This window comes from Schistocerca nitens, chromosome 3 (genome assembly GCF_023898315.1).
Source record: "Schistocerca nitens isolate TAMUIC-IGC-003100 chromosome 3, iqSchNite1.1, whole genome shotgun sequence".
In the NCBI taxonomy this organism is placed as follows: Eukaryota; Metazoa; Arthropoda; class Insecta; order Orthoptera; family Acrididae; genus Schistocerca; species Schistocerca nitens.
The window spans coordinates 261349017-261366377 of NC_064616.1; the positions used below are offsets into that span (position 1 = coordinate 261349017).

Consider the following 17361-nt stretch of genomic DNA (forward strand, 5'->3'; position numbering starts at 1 on the left):
GGTGTGCGGCACCGCTGTCTAGCACCATAGTCGACTCTGTTGGTGGTGAATGTACTCATACCTGACGCCCACTGTCCCCCACAGCAAAGAGGGAAGCTGTTAGGTGGCGTGGAAAATGCTCTGAAGACAACTAATAAGCAACCCTCCTACTGCACCAAGTTAACCATACAGTAAGATCATATTGGCGTATTCCACAAATCTGTAATTCACCATGGTTAACAGCAACACACTAAAAATGAAATGTATGTACAGTTTGCATTCTGTTCTGTAGTGAATGATGACTACTAGACAGTAGTACAGTATGAACAAAGACAATAAGAACAGCAGCAGGTACACACATCTCTGGGCAGATCACAAATGGCATGTAAATAAACATATAGTGGCCATGGGACATCGGTCTGACTCCAGCCATAACCTTTGACACATCTCCAGGGCAGCAAGTTCCACATTTAGCTATTCTTGTGTTTTCTTAATAGTATGTATTGCTTAAATTTTGTGCATGTTTTCATATTTTAGAGGCTTAATCTCACATTTTGTAACTGTATATTTAGGCAGTCAGTAGCGCTTTACTTGATCATTTGTTTGTTTCGAAGACAAGTGACCATTCACTGCAGCCTAGTTAGCCAGTCAGTCCAGCTCCATCTGTCACTTGACACACATCTCCAGGGCACCAAGTCACATATTTATCATTTGCTGTGTTTTCTTAATAGTATATACTGCTTAAATTTTGTGCATGTTTTCGTGTTTAAGAGATTTATTACCAGCATCAATTGGTGACAGGTCAGGAGGGTAACAAATTGTATATCTAGGTACCTGTCAGCATTTATAGTTCACTTCTTCAGTTAGTGTTGCTAGGATAGGTAGGATGTATGCATGCTGTATACTGATGCAGGAGGAGCTGGCTGCAGTTCGCAAACAGCTTAATGTGGTTTTGGCTATGGTCAGCCATCTCAGGCTGCTGCCTCAAGGTGTAATGGTGGCAGAGAATCTGGTGCATCACGCGAGACACCTCAGATATCACTTATTGCACCCACAGGCCCTGCTGCCAATGCATCTCCTAGTGTATTTGATGCATAGATCTGCCCTCAGAGCAGGGTGAGTGGCGGGACATAACGCATTCGTGTTGCTGGAGGCAGAGGGCCAGTATGGAGGCTTGGTGTCTGGCCCCATCTATTCATCCTGTGAATAAACAAGTGGCGATTCCCTGCTAGTTCTTGGGAGCTCCAACATTGAGTGTGTTATGGATCCACTTAGGATAGCGTTCATGGGTGGAAAGAAAGCCAGTGTGCACTTGATATGTCTGCCGGTGGGCCTCATTCAAGATTTGGAGATGGCCTTACCTGCAGCTACTGAGCATGCAGGGTGCAGTCGTCTGCAAGTTGTGAAGGATCAACAGTGTCTGTCAAATGGGTTCTGAGGTCACCTTCAGTTCACACAGGTGTCTGGTGGAGATGGTGAAAGCAGCTGGCCTCGCACTCTGGGTGCAAGCTGAGCGTGCAATTTGCAGCGTTGTTCCCAGAGCTGATGGGGGTCCTTTGGTTTGGAGCTGAGTGTAGGGTCTCATCCAAAGGCTTCATTGACTCTGTGGCAGTCTTGGCTGTGGATTTCCTGACTTGCATTATCAGGTGGGGAACTTTAGGACTTTCCTTGACGGATCAGGGGTGCACAACACAATGGTAGCAACTACTCAGGTAGCGGAATACTTGTTGAGTGCACATGTGGCTTTTTTAGACTAGGCAGTAGTTTGAGGTACTCACCAGTTGATACTCAAATTGGGACATCAAACGCGTTCAGAGTAAGATACTTCAAATATCAAAATTTTATCAGTAAATTGTCAAAGTATTCATAACAAAGTTCCTGAATTTACTGCCCTATGTGAAATTAATCACACTCAAATTATTCTTGGAACAGAGAGCTGGCTAAAGTCTGAAGTAGAAAACTCTGAAATATTTAACAAGTAATGGAGTGTTTATTGGAAGGACAGAATAGATGCCAAGGGAGGTGGACTGTTCATTGCAGTTGACAAAAATATTGTCTCTATTGAGGTTGAAGTTGAGTGTGACAGTGAACTTACCTAGTTGCGTATGACAGGTCCAGGTGACACCAAGTTAATTGTTGGATGTTTTTACCAGCCACCTGATTGTGCTGTGACATTTCTAGAGTCATACAAAGTAAGTCTACAATCAGTAGTGTGTAAATACCTAGGTCATGCAATACTAGCTGGAGGCGACTTTAACCTGAGTACTGATTGGGACCTATGTGGATTCATTGCAGGGGGTGCGGTCAGTCAGTCTTGCATAGTACTTCTGATAACGTTTTCCAAAGACTGTCTTGACCAGCTACTTCAGCAGCCCACACACATTGGAAGTATCTCAGACCTTGTAGCTATTAACAGGCCGGACATTATCGATGTTGTCAGTATGGAGACAGGGATTAGTGATTGTGAGGTCACCATATCAACTCTAGTTACAAAAGTTAATAAATCAGTCAAGAATGCCAGGAGAGTGTTTCTCTGAGTAGATGAGCAGTTGTTAGCATCTCACTTAGACAATGAATTGCAATCATTCAATTCCAGTTTGGTGAACATACATCAGTTATGGACAAAGTTTAAACAGATTGTAAATTGTGCTCTGAACAAGTATGTGCCAAGTAAGTGGATTAAGATCCACCATGGTTTAGTAATGAAATTCAGAAAATGTTGAGGAAGCAAAGACTGTTGCACTCGCGGCTCAAAAGAGAAGAAGCAAATGACAAAAGGTAAAAGTTAGTTGAGATTTGTGCATCTGTGGAAAGATCTATGCATAAAGTGTACAACTTCTACCACTATTATACCTTAGCAAAAGATCTGGCTGAGAACCAGAGAAAATTCTGGCCCTATGTAAAATCGCTTAGTGGGTCGTAAGGCTTCCATCCAGTAACTCGTTCACCAGTTTGGTGTGGCAGTTGAAGACAGCAAAATGAAAGCCGAAGTTTTAATTCTGTATTTAAGAAACTGTTCACACATGAGAATTGTAAAAACCTATGATTGTTTGACCATCGCACAGACTCCCATATGGACAACATAGTGACAAACAACAAACATCCCTAGTGTAGAGAAACAACTGAAAGAGTTGAAAACAAATAAATCACCAGGTCTGAATGACATCCCAATTCAGTTTTACAAAGAGTACTCTATGGCATTGGCCCCGTACTTAGGTTGCAGTTATTGTGACTCTCTCACGGAAGTGCAAAGTCACAAATGACTGGGAAAAAGTGCAGGTGATTCCCATATATAAGAAGGGTGAAAGAAATGGCACCCAAAATTACAGACCAATATCGTTAACATTGGTTTGCTGCAGAATTCTAGAACACATTCTGAGTTTGAATACAGTTTGAATACAATAAATTTCTAGAAACCCAGAAGTTTAAGTCCATGATTCAGCATGGTTTCAGAAAGCATTGTCTGTGTGAAAGTCAGCTTGTCCTTTTGTTACATGATATACTGCTAACTGTGGATAAAGGGCAACAGGCAGATCCCTTATTTCTAGATTTCTGAAAAGCATTTGTCATAGTTCCCCACGGCAGACTTAATGAAGGTATAAGCATACTGAATAGGTTCCCAGCTGTGTGAGTGGCTTGAAGATGTCTTAAGTAATAGAACCCAGTACGTTGTCCTCAATGACGAATGTTCATCAGAGACAAGGTCTTAGTCAGGAGTACCCCAGCAAAGTGTAATAGGAGTGCTATTATTTTCTAAATACATAAATGATCTGGCTGACAGGGTGGGCAGCAATGTGCAGTTATTTGCTGATGATGCTGTGATGTATGGGAAGGTGTCAAAAATACGTGACTGTAGGATGATACTAGATAACTTGGACAAAATTTCTAGTTGGTGTGATGAATGGCAGCTGGCTCTAAATGTAGAAAAATGCAGGTTAATGTTGATGAGTACGAAAAACAAAACCTGTAACGTCCGGATACTGCATTAGTATTGTTCTGCTTGACACAGTCATGTTGCTTAAATATCTTAGGGTAATGTCTGCAGTATGAGATGGAATGATTATAAGAGTGGTAGGGAATGCGAATAGTCTACAATAGTCTACTTCGGTTTATCTGTGAAGGAGACTACATATAGGATGCTAGTGCAACCTATTCTTGAGTAATGTGAGGGTGTTTGGGATGCACACCAGGTCAGATTAAACGAAGACATGAAGCAATAGAGAGGCAGGTTGCTAGATTTGTTACCAGTAGATTTGAACAGCATGCAAGTATTACGGAGATGCTTCTGGTACTCAAATCGGAATCCCTGGAGGGAAGCCGATGTTCTTTTCGAGGAATATTATTCTGAAAATTTAGAGAACCAACATTTGAAGCTGACTGCAGGATGATCCTACTGTTGCCAACATACATTTCAAGTAAGGACCATAAAGGTAAGATATGAGAAATTAAGGTTTTTATGGAGTCATACAGACTCATTTTTCGCTCGGTGTGTCTGTAAGTGGAAGAGGAAATGACACGACTGGTGGTGGAACAGGGTACCTTTAGCCAAGGACCGTACAGTGGTTTGCGGGATATGTATGTATGTAATACTGTAGTGGCTCTGAGCACTATGCGACTTAATTTCTGAGGTCATCAGTCGCCAATACTGTAGTCAGTGGCACAAAAATGCAGGAGATTTTAACATGTGTTATGATATTTTGCATGTAATGGGAAAACACTATGTTTCTGTACAATAATTTCTGATGCTAAACTTAACTGTCTTGGTCCCCACTAAAGATCTTCAACACCTGTAAAGGGAATTTATTATACCTTGTATAAAATCCATTATGGATTACGTTTTGAGGACTGTGATTGTCATTTAGAATGAAGAAACACAAAATTCTGTGTCATTCATGAAGTTTTACTTTATTTACTATGTGTTTTGATGGTTAACCGTTATCACGTGAAAGGCATCTTCTACATGGCTGTTATCAGTAGTAAGCATTGGTGATTTTCTGTAGCAGCATGTGAGATGGCCAGGGGGTTATGTTGTGATTGATGTACAAGCAATTTCACTTTTCAGTGGAAGAATGTAGCACTCACACTGCTGCATTTAAACTTGCAAATTACAACATAACATCTTGGTCACATTGTATCATTGAACAAAATCACCATTAACACCCACCATGTATAACATACCTTCCACCCAAAAGAGGAAAGGCCACTGGACCTGATGGAATACCAGTTCGATTTTAAACAGAGTACACTAAGGAACTTGCACCCCTTCTTGCAGCGGTGTAACGTAGATCTCTAGAAGAGCGTAGTGTTCCAAAAGATTGGAAAGGGCACAAGTCATCCCCATTTTCAAGAAGGGACGTCAAACAGATGTGCAGAACTATAGACGTATATCTCTAACGTCGATCAGTTGTAGAATTTTGGAACACGTATTATGTTCGAGTATAATGACTTTTCTGGAGACTAGAAATCTACTCTGTAGGAATCAGCATGGGTTTCGAAAAAGATGATCGTGTGAAACCCAGCTCGCGCTATTCGTCCACAAGACTCAGAGGGCCATAACACGGGTTCCCAGGTAGAGGCCATGTTTCTTGACTTCTGCAAGGCGTTTGATACAGTTCCCCACAGGCGTTTAATGAACAAAGTAAGAGCACATGGATTATTGGACCAATTGTGTGATTGGATTGAAGAGTTCCTAGATAACAGAACGCAGCATGTCATTCTCAATGGAGAGAAGTCTTCCGAAGTAAGAGTGATTTCAGGCGTGCCACAGGACCGTTGCTATTCACAATACATATAAATGACCTTGTGGATAACATCAGAAGTTCACTGAGGCTTTTTGTGGATGATGCTGTAGTATATCGAGAGGTTTTAACAGTGGAAAATTGTACTAAAATGCAGGAGAATCTGCAACAAATTGACGCATGGTGCTGGGAATGGCAATTGAATCTCAATGTAGACAAGTGTAATGTGCTGCAAATACATAAAAAGAAAGATCCTTTATCATTTAGCTACAATATAGCAGGTCAGCAACTGGAAGCAGTTAATTCCATAAATTATCTGGGAGTAGGCATTAGGAGTGATTTAAAATGGAATGACCATATAAAATTAATTGTCAGTAAAGCAGATGCCAGACTGAGATTCATTGGAAGAATCCTAAGGAAATGCAGTCCAAAAACAAAGGAAGTAGGTTACTGTACACTTGTTCACCCACTGTTTGAATACTGCTCACTGGTGTGGGATCCGTACCAGATAGGGTTGATAGAAGAGATAGAGAAGATCCAATGGAGAGCAGCGCGCTTTGTTACAGGATCATTTAGTAATCGCAAAAGTGTTACGGAGATGATAGATAAACTCCACTGGAAGACTGCAAGAGGGACGCTCAGTAGCTCGGTACGGCTTTTGCTGAAGTTTCAAAAACATACCTTCACCGAGGAGTCAAGCAGTATATTGCTCCCTCCTATGTATATATCACGAAGAGACCATGAGGATAAAATAAGAGAGATTAGAGCCCACACAGAGGCATACCGACAATCTTTCTTTCCATGAACAATACGAGACTGGAATAGAAGGGAGAACCGATTGAGGTACTCAAGGTACCCTCCGCCACTTGCAGAGCATGAATGTAGATGTAGATGATGGCTAGCCTTTGAAACATGTATTGGATAAAATAAAATTTCATGAATTTAGCTATGGTAGTCATTGATGCTGAGGAACAACAGAAATATGCTACTGTGCCTGGAGATGATCATGTCAGTTACCAGTGATAAATTGTTTTGCTCTATGTCAAATAGAACAGAACTTTTTGCGTTGAATTTTGAATGTTTCATTTCATATACTGATGTGTTTCAAATTGACACTGATAGATATTTTCTTACATGTTTTTCTGCATGTGGTGCTTTATTGTCTACTCTTCATAGAAGAATTTTCTTGCGTGTCGGTTATTAGTGTTGAAACATTAGGTGATCCTCAAAGAAGTGTAGTGGTGGGCATTAGTGACCACAAATCAGTTAGGATGGAAATTAGGAGTTTAGTTACAGGGTCAGTAGCAACAAAACAGAAATGATATTGCAGTTAAAATTTAACATAGGTGGCAGAACTAAAAGCTTTTGTAATATAAAACTGTGTGAGGTGGGTAGAAACTGAGATAACAGTTAATGACAAGTGGAGAAAGTGTAGGGAATAAATAAAGAGTGGATAGGAACAGTGGATACCGCAAGAAAGCAAGAGGTGGCCGTATCCAGCATACTGTAACAAAAAAATAGGAAGATTGTAATGTAAAATGTCAAAAAAAGATGTCAGAAAGACACATCACTTAAAAAGAAGTAAGGAGAGAACTAGTAGCAAAACAATGATTGAGTCAGACATTATATGAGAAACAGTAACTCACGAGGTAAATATTGCGTATTCCTCTAATTATGTAAGTTATGTAAAAGAAACTAACAGCATTCCATCTCTGGGAGGGATGTAATATGCAGCACAAAACAGTGGCTCAAGGAAAGTCTGAATGGATTTAGGGAACAAGTTACTTGTGAATCGCAACTTCCAGGAGGATGTGGAAGTCACATTACATGAGAGGGGTGAGGAGACAGTTAGTGAGTATCACTGTAGGTGTGTGTGTGTGTGTGTGTGTGTGTCCTCCCTTCCATGAACCATGGACCTTGCCGCTGGTGGGGAGGCTTGCGTCCCTCAGCGATACAGATAGCTGTACCATAGGTGCAGCCACAACGGAGTGGTATCTTTTGAGAGACCAGTCAAACGTGTGGTTCCTAAAGAGGAGGAGCAGCATCCATTTCAGTAGTTGCAGGGGCAACAGCCTGGATGATTGACTGATCTGGCCTTGTAACACTAACCAAAACCGCCTTGCTGTGCTGATACTGCGAACGGCTGAAAGCAAGGGGAAACTACAGCCGTAATTTTTCCTGAGGGCATGCAGCTTTACTGTATGGTTAAATGATGATAGCGTCCTCTTGGATAAAATATTCTGGAGGTAAAATAATCCTCCATTTGGATCTCCATGCGGGGACTACTCAGGAGGACGTTGTTATCAGGAGAAAGAAAACTGGCGTTTCATGGGTCAGAGCGTGGAATGTCAGATCCCTTAATCGGGTAGGTAGGTTAGCAAATTTAAAAAGGGAAATGGATAGGTTAAAGTTAGATATAATGGGAATTAGTGAAGTTTGGTGGCAGGCGGAACAAGACTTCTGTTCAGGTGAATACAGGGTTATAGATACAAAATCAAATAGGGGTAATGCAGGAGTAGGTTTAATAATGAATTAAAAAATAGGAATGTGGGTAAGCTACTACAAACAGCATAGTGAACACATTATTGTGGCCAAGATACGTACAAAGCCCCTGCTTACCACAGTATGCCAACTAGCTCCACAGATGATGAAGAGATTGATGAAATGTATGATGAGATAAAATAAATTATTCAGATAGTGAAGGGAGACGAAAATTTAATAGTCATGAGTGACTGGAATTCGATAGTAGGAAAAGGAAGAGAAGGAAACATAGTAGGTGAATATGGAATGGGGTTAAGGAATGAAAGAGGAAGCCGCCTGGTAGAATTTTGCACAGAGCATAACTTAATCATAGCTAAAACTTGGTTAAAGAACCATGAAAGAAGGTTGTATGCAAGGAAGAGGCCTGGAGATACTAGAAGGTTTCAGATAGATTATATAATGGTAAGACAGAGATTTAGGAACCAGGTTGTAAACTGTAAGACATTTCCTGGGGCAGATGTGGACTCTGACCACAATCTATTGGTTATGAACTGTAGATTAAAACTGAAGAAACTGCAAAAAGGGGGGAATTTAAGGAGATGGGACCTGGACAAACTGACAGAACCAGAGGTTGTAGGGAGTTTCAGGGAGAGCATTAGGGAACGATTGACAAGAATGAGGCAAAGAAATGCAGTAGATGAAGAATGGGTAGCTTTGAGAGATGAAATAGTGAAGGCAGCAGAGGATCAAGTAGGTAAAAAGATGAGGGCTAATAGAAATCCTTGGGTAACAGAAAAGATATTGAATTTAATTGATGGAAGGAGAAAATACAAAAATGCAGTAAATGAATCAGGCAAAAAAGAATACAAACGTCTCAAAAATGAGATCGACAGGAAGTGCAAAATGGCTAAGCAGGGATGGCTGGAGGACATATGTAAGGATGGAGAGGCGTATATCACTAGGGGTAAGATATATACTTCCTACAGGAAAATTAAAAAGACCTTTGGAGAAAAGAGAACGACTTGCAGGAATATCAAGGGCTCAGATGGAAAACCGGTTCTAACAAGGGAACCTCCCCATCGCACCCCCCTCAGATTTAGTTATAAGTTGGCACAGTGGATAGGCCTTGATAAACTGAACACAGATCAATTGAGAAAACAGGAAGAAGTTGCGTGGAACTGTGAAAAAATAAGCAAAATATACAAACTGAGTAGACCATGGGCCACATAGGCAACATCATGGACAATGTGAGCTCAGGAGCGCCGTGGTCTCGTGGTAGTGTGAGCAGCTGCTGAACGAAAGGTCCTTGGCTCAAGTCTTCCCTCCAGTGAGAATTTTACTTTCTTTATTTTTACATCGTTATTATCTGTCCGTTCGTTCATTGACGTCTCTGTTCACTGTAATAAGTTTAGTGTCTGTGTCTTGCGACCACATCGCAAAACCGTGCGATTAGTAGACGAAAGGACGTGCCTCTCCAATGGGAACCGAAAACATTTGATCGCAAGGTCATAGGTCAACCGATTCCTCCACAGGAAAACACATCTGATATATTCTATACGACACTGGTAACGGCATGTGCGTCACATGACAGGAATATATTGTCGACCCACCTAACTTGTACACTTGGCGAATGGGTAAAAAGATTCTTCTACCTTGCCCGATTTAGGTTTTCTTGTGGATGTGATAATCACTCCCAAAAAAGTGATGAAAACACAATAGTTTGTCACATAAACTGAAAATAAAAAAATTAAACTTTTCACTCGATGGAGGATTTGAACCAAGGACCTCTCATTCCGCAGCTGCTCACGTTACCACGAGACCACGGCGCTCCTGTGTTCTTAGAGTCCTTGATGTCGCCTATCTTCCCATGAACTACTCAGTTTGTATATTTTGCTTATTTTTTCACAGTTCCACACAACTTCTTCCTGTTTTCTCAATTGATCTGTGTTCAGTTTTTCAAGGCCTATCCACTGTGCCAACGTATAACTAAATCTGAGGGGGGTGCGATGGGGAGGTTCCCTTGTAAGTAAAGAAGGAAAAGCAGAAAGGAAGAAGGACTATATTGAGGGTCTATACAAGGGCAATGTTCTTGAGGACAATGTTATGGAATTGGAAGAGAATGTAGATGAAGATGAAATGGGAGATATGATACTGCATGAAGAGTTTGACAGAGCACTGAAAGACCTAAGTCGAAACAACGGCTAGGGAATAGACAGCATTCGATTAGAACTACTGACAGCCTTGGGAGAGCCAACCATCACAAAACACTACCATCTGGTGAGTAAGATGTATGAGACAGGCGAAATACCGTCAGACTTCAAGAGGAATATAATAATTCCAATCCCAAACGAAGCAGATGTTGACAGATGTGAAAATTACCGAACTATCAGTTTAATAAGTCACAGCTGCAAAATACTAACACGAATTCTTTACAGACGAATGGTAAGACTGGTAGAAGCTGACCTCAAGGAAGATCAGTTTGGACTCCATAGAAATGTTGGAACACGTGAGGCAATACTGGCCCTACGACTTATCTTAGAAGCTAGATTAAGGAAAGGCAAACCTTCGTTTCTAGCATTTGTAGACTTAGAGAAAGCTTTTGACAATGTTGACTGGAATACTCTCTTTCAAATTCTGAAGGTGGCAGGGGTAAAATAACGGGAGCGAAAGGATATTTATAATTTGTACAGAAGCCAGATGGCAGTTATAAGAGTAGAGGGGCATGAAAGGGAAGCAGTGGTTGGGAAGGGAGTGACACAGGGTTGTAACCTATCCCCTATTTTATTCAATCTGTATACTGAGCAAGCAGTAAAGGAAACAAAAGAAAAATTCAGAGTAGAAATTAAACTCCATGGAGAAGAAATAAAAACTTTGAGGTTCGCCGATGACATTGTCATTTTGTCAGAGTCTGCAAATGACCTGGAAGAGCAGCTGAATGGAATGGACAGTGTCTTGTAAGGAGGATATAAGACGAACATCAGCAAAAGCAAAACGAGAATAATGGAATGTAGTCGAATTAAATCGGGTGATGCTAAGGGAATTAGATTAGGAAATGAGACACTTAAAGTAGTAAATGAGTTTTGCTATTTGGGGAGCAACATAACTGATGATGGTCAAAGTAGAGAGGATATAAAATGTAGACAGGCAATGGCAAGGAAAGCGTTTCTGAAGAAGAGAAATTTGTTAACATTGAGTATAGATTTAAGTGTCGGGAAGTCATTTCTGAAAGTATTTGTATGGAGTGTAGCCATGAATGGAAGTGAAACGGGGACATATACTAATCATATATGAGGCATATACTAATCATACCTGATTTCAACCCTGGAAAGCATATACAGGGTGTTAGAAAAAGGTATGGCCAAACTTTCAGGAAACATTCCTCACACACAAAGAAAGAAAATATGTGTCCGGAGACGCTTACTTTCCATGTTAGAGCTCATTTTATTACTTCTCTTCAAATCACATTAATCATGGAATGGAAACACACAGCAACAGAATTTACCAGCGTGACTTCAAACACTTTGTTACAGGAAATGCTCAAAACGTCCTCCGTTAGCGAGGATACATGCATCCACCCTCCGTCACATGGAATCCCTGATGTGCTGATGCAGCCATGGAGAATGGCGTATTGTATCACAGCTGTCCACAATACGAGCACGAAGAGTCTCTACATTTGGTACCGGGGTTGCTTAGACAAGAGCTTTCAAATGCCCCCATAAATGAAAGTCAAGAGGGTTGAGGTCAGGAAAGCATGGAGGCCATGGAATTGGTCCGCCTCTACCAATCCATCAGTCACTGAACCTGTTGTTGAGAAGCGTACGAACACTTCGACTGAAATGTGCAGGAGCTCCATCGTGCATGAACCACATGTTGTGTCGTACTTGTAAAGGCACATGTTCTAGCAGCACAGGTAGAGTATCCCGTATGAAATCACGATAACATGCTCCATTGAGCATAGGTGGAAGAACATGGGGCCCAATCAAGACATCACCAACAATGCCTGCCCAAACGTTCACAGAAAATCTGTGTTGATGACATGGTTGCACAATTGCGTGCGGATTCTTGTCAGCCCACACATGTTGATTGTGAAAATTTATAATTTGATCACGTTGGAATGAAGCCTCATCCGTAAAGAGAACATTTGCACTGAAATGAGAATTGACACATTGTTGGATGAACCATTCGCAGAAGTGTACCTGTGGAGGCCAATCGGCTGCTGATAGTGCCTGCACATGCTGTACATGGTACGGAAACAACTGGTTCTCCCGTAGCACTCTCCATACAGTGACGTGGTCAACGTTACCTTGTACAGCAGCAACTTCTCTGACGCTGACATTAGGGTTATCGTCAACTGCACGAAGAATTGCCTCGTCCATTGCAGGTGTCCTCGTCGTTCTAGGTCTTCCCCAGTCGCGAGTCATAGGCTGGAATGTTCCGTGCTCCCTAAGACGCCGATCAATTGCTTCGAATGTCTTCCTGTCGGGACACCTTCGTTCTGGAAATCTGTCTCGATACAAACATACCGCGCCACGGCTATTGCCCCGTGCTAATCCATAAATCAAATGGGCATCTGCCAACTCCGCATTTGTAAACATTGCACTGACTGCAAAACCACATTTGTGATGAACGCTAACCTGTTGATGCTACGTACTGATGTGCTTGATGCTAGTACTGTAGAGCAATGAGTCGCATGTCAACACAAGCACCGAAGTCAACATTACCTTCATTCAATTGGGCCAACTGGCGGTGAATCGAGGAAGTACAGGACATACTGACGAAACTAAAATGAGCTCTAACGTGGAAATTAAGCGTTTCTGGACACATGTCCACATAACATCTTTTCTTTATTTGTGTGTGAGGAATGTTTCCTGAAAGTTTTGCCGTACCTTTTTGTAACACCCTGTAGAAAAGAGTAGCAAGATTTGTCCAGTGAAATTTCAAAATATGCAGCAATGTCACTGCCATGTTAAAGGAGATGATATGAAACCCATTGGAAAGCTGGAGAAAAGGTCACAGATTAGGTAGCAAGTGTTGAGCTGTTGCAAGTTGTTATGTGTGGACTGGTATTAAAAATGATTTGAATGTGGAAGGAGGTTAGAGAAGCCAAAATTTTATACAATTTCCGTAAAATAAACGTGCTATCCTGTATTGTGTCTGTGGGTTGATATTTTCTTTCATGTGTGATGGGGAAAGTGGAATATTTTACTGATAGAAAGCTCTTGAATCCCATACTTGAGACACTACAGAGTTTCAGGTAAAGTTTGGAACTGAGTATGTTGAGGAACTAAATGAAATTCGGTGATTGTGTACATAAATATATATGTAAACCAAGAATGTACAAGGGGTAGTAATAAAATTCTATTTTATCGCATTAAAAAAAAAAAAAGCTGAAACTACTAAACTTGTTAATGATGTTAGTTCTCTAAATATTCACCCTTCAGTTTAACATATTTATACCAATTATGGATGGCTTTGCAGAGCCCCTTGTCATAGAAGTTTGTAGTTTGACTGTTCAGGAAACGTTCCACCTTGAAAATCATTTCATCGTCATTATGAAATGGCCATCCCATGCAGTGGCTTCTTCATCCAAGAAAAAAGGAAGAAGTCACTGGGTGCATGCCATGAGCATACAAGGATGAGACAAAATTTGATAAACTGAAGAATAAACACTTGTGACTGTGTCCTGTGCAGAATAAGTTGACTTGTTGTCATGGAGCAAACCCATCCCTTAGATAGCTTCCCACAGTGCTTCCCTTTGACAGGCTCATGGAACCTCATCGGGAGATTTCACCAGTATGCTCCTGTGACAGTTGCCATTTATGAGCATCAGACTATGACAGTCCCAAAAAACACTTAATGTAACCTTGACCAATAGTGGTTAGCTTATTTTGCCTTTTTTGGCAATGGTGAACCACATCTTTTCAGTGCTTGGTTTGCTCCTTTGTCTCAGATTATAGTGTTACACCCAGCAGTCATACATGGTGACTAAGTGAATGGGTGTGAGCAGCTGCAGAACCCAGAAGAAACCGAGCTTTGCAATGTTCAGAATGTCATGAAAGATATGGAAAACTGATCTATGACCGATTTTCACTTTTTCCAATATCACCTTGATGATTACGCCCTGGTCTTTGAGCACCAGGACCACCACTTCTCTTGCAATTCCCAGTTTTCACAGGGATGTGGTCTATCACTTTATTTTCATCATTCAGACTTGTCTGATCACATTGAAAGCATCTGCACCACCTAACTATTATATGTTATATGATGGTGTATTGTTGTACACCTCCATCAGCTCAGCATCAGTCATTACATTATTATTCCTACTTAAATGTAAAAAAATTAATTGCTGCACAACACTCCACTTTATCAATGGGCTGTGCCATTCTTTTGCTCTTGTAGTGACATACTGTGGTACTGTGGCATGAGGATTCCAGTGTGTACCAGGACTACAAGCAAGTACCTGAAAACAACATAAAATTAATCATGTAACTTTATCTTTTTGAGGGGATTCATAAAACTTTAAGAGTACTTATCATGTGTTGCTAAAGAAGTATTAAAGCTTCATTGTAATGCAATATAGTAGTAGTAGTAGTAGTAGTAGTAGTAGTAGTAGTAATACTAATAAAATTTTCTTCCATATTGCATTTCCACAAGAGAGGAAAGCATTCTCATTATTTATGATTTATAGGTTTTGTGTGTACAATTTTTTATTTATAACTGGGTAATAGAAATTTACAATATATCTTACAGAGTGTGGAGACAAATGCACAGTTACAGCAATAAGGCAAAGACTTTCAGTTCATCTTCCTATAATGGATCCAGCTTTCCTGTATGGTGCAAAAAAAGGTACGTTAAATAATTACAAATATTTTTTGTTGTAAAATATTTCTCCAGATGACAAGAGAAAATTTCATAGTTGATTTGAGTTAAGAGTGTGAAACATGCATAGATGTTGTGTATCACTGTCTTAAATTGATGCCCTCATTCGGGTACGACCACTAACAGCAACCATTCCACCAACAGTAATTGTTCATTTTACTGAATCCAAATTTTTGAGACATTTCTTCATGTGAAAATATTTTATTCATTTCTCCATCATGTTTTAGGGAATAAATATGTTACCAACTTTACCTAAATGCAATGTGTATGATAATGTTTCACACTTCAGACACATTGTCATTACATTTTAATATTGCAATACTGAGAGCATATTCTCATTGTGGGTTGCTGTAGTATAATGTGTTGATTACTTCTGATTATTATTACCACCATTGTTGTTAAAATGTTGTAATAATGAAGAGCTTTAATACATGATAACCCATACTTCACAACCTCAGTGGATGGAATGTCATTGATGATGAAAATTTTATACAGCCTCACTTTATACCATTACATTTATCAAACGTGCTGAATTATCTGAAGTTCTGATCATACAATGTAAGCTTTCACGGCTGGTACTGACTTCACTTAAAACTTCCAGTGTACTAGGCAAAACTTTCAGTCTACTAGGAAGTCGATTTATAAAAGTTTCTCCTAATGTTTTCTCTCTGACTGCAGGAGACATCTTCAGAGGTAAAATGCCGAACTGCAACCACAACTCGTGGGAGCGCCGATTACATAGGTGGTATAGAGGGCACCACAGTGTTCATCAAGTGATGTCGGCCATGAGACTATCACTTGTATTGCCAAAATTCTAGATTGAAAGTAATCACTCATCATTCGTACGTTGCAGTGTTGACATCCGAATTTTGTCTAATTTAACACCTTCCTCTTTTCTGTTAAAATTATTATAGTGTTTATAGATCTTGATAGTGTCTCTGTACATATGTGCATGATAATGCTATGTTTTCGATATGACACTCGTCTCAGTGAATTTTATTTCGTGGTCAACCTGTTTGAGTGGTGAAGACTAATTTATGATATGTAGTTACATTGTGATGCTATAGAGGAAATGGAGGGGAAAATTAATTTTCTTGAAGATGGTTAATATTTCACTTTGATCACAGAACAAAGCAATCAAAAACCTGTCACTGTTAATTTTGATGAACTGTATCGGTGTTAATGAGTATGATCTTGTAGTGATTTTGTTGAATATTCCTAATAAATAGTGGATGCAGTATGTGGTAGTTTGTTGATAACCATCTGAAGTGACCAGTGTGATGTGTTTTGTGAAAGATGGAGAATTTTTTAAGTACAGTTCATAGTCATTTTCATTTGAAGGGTTCAACAAGTATGTAGATCAAAACCAAACTGCAAAAACAGTCTCACAAGGGATGAGAAGATAAAGCATGCTCTAGTGGCCAGTTGAGACCACCACAAATATTCATACTATGGTAATGACTTGAGTGGAGGAAATTTTTGTCAAATACTTGCAGAGTCTAATAAATTAAACTTTTCTGAAGGAATGGCAAAATTAACAGTCTGCTGGATCATGTATGTAAGTGTAAAAGAACATTATTTTTAGAATTTTTTTTCAAATAACTACCAAATAAAATCCCCCTCCCCCCCCCCCCCCCCCCAGGTCTTTTCTAAATACCCTCAATTATGCTTTCATTCAGTTCAATTCTCAGTATGAATTCATATTTTAATGATCATGGCCTATATGCTACAAAGTCCATGGCACTGAGGGAAGTGGCTTAATGGTTTAGAACAACATCAAAGAAACTGAGGAGGGGATGATTGTCAGATCCCTGTTCAGCCGTCAAAATTAATATTTTTTGAGATTTACCTAAATGATTCCTAGGCTGAGACCTTTACATTTCACAATTGAACTAGTTTTTTGTATCTAATTATCTAGGTGGTGGTGATATGGTAAATTCTTGACATTCCTGTAAGAAATTCATTTTTAAAATTACGATTCCCCTATCGTAAGGAACTACACATAAATGGGGCAAAACTTAAAAGTGAGGTAGCTACTTTTATTAATTAACAGTATCAGTTCTTGTCTTTCTCACCTCACTACTGTGTTAACAGTTTGGTAACCTAATATGCTTACACACACACACACACACACACACACACACACACACACACACACACACACACACACACACACACCAGCGGTCAGTGAAAACACAAATTAAAAGAAAATAGCAAATACCTTTGTGTGCTGTTCAGGGACGCTGAATTCCAGTAGTTTCTGACAAAGTACAAAAGCAGCAGA

General features: G+C 40.1%; 1 protein-coding gene across 3 annotated transcripts in view; it reads left to right on the plus strand.

Annotated features, from left to right (window-relative positions):
- Window positions 1-17361, plus strand: part of LOC126248230 (Fanconi anemia group M protein) — a 238925-nt gene that overhangs the window by 151194 nt on the left and 70370 nt on the right. For all 3 annotated transcript variants that reach the window (XM_049949058.1, XM_049949057.1, XM_049949056.1), the window contains one exon: window positions 14949-15044. In XM_049949058.1, the coding sequence (XP_049805015.1) occupies window positions 14949-15044 (96 nt within the window). The remainder of the gene's footprint in view (window positions 1-14948; window positions 15045-17361) is intronic.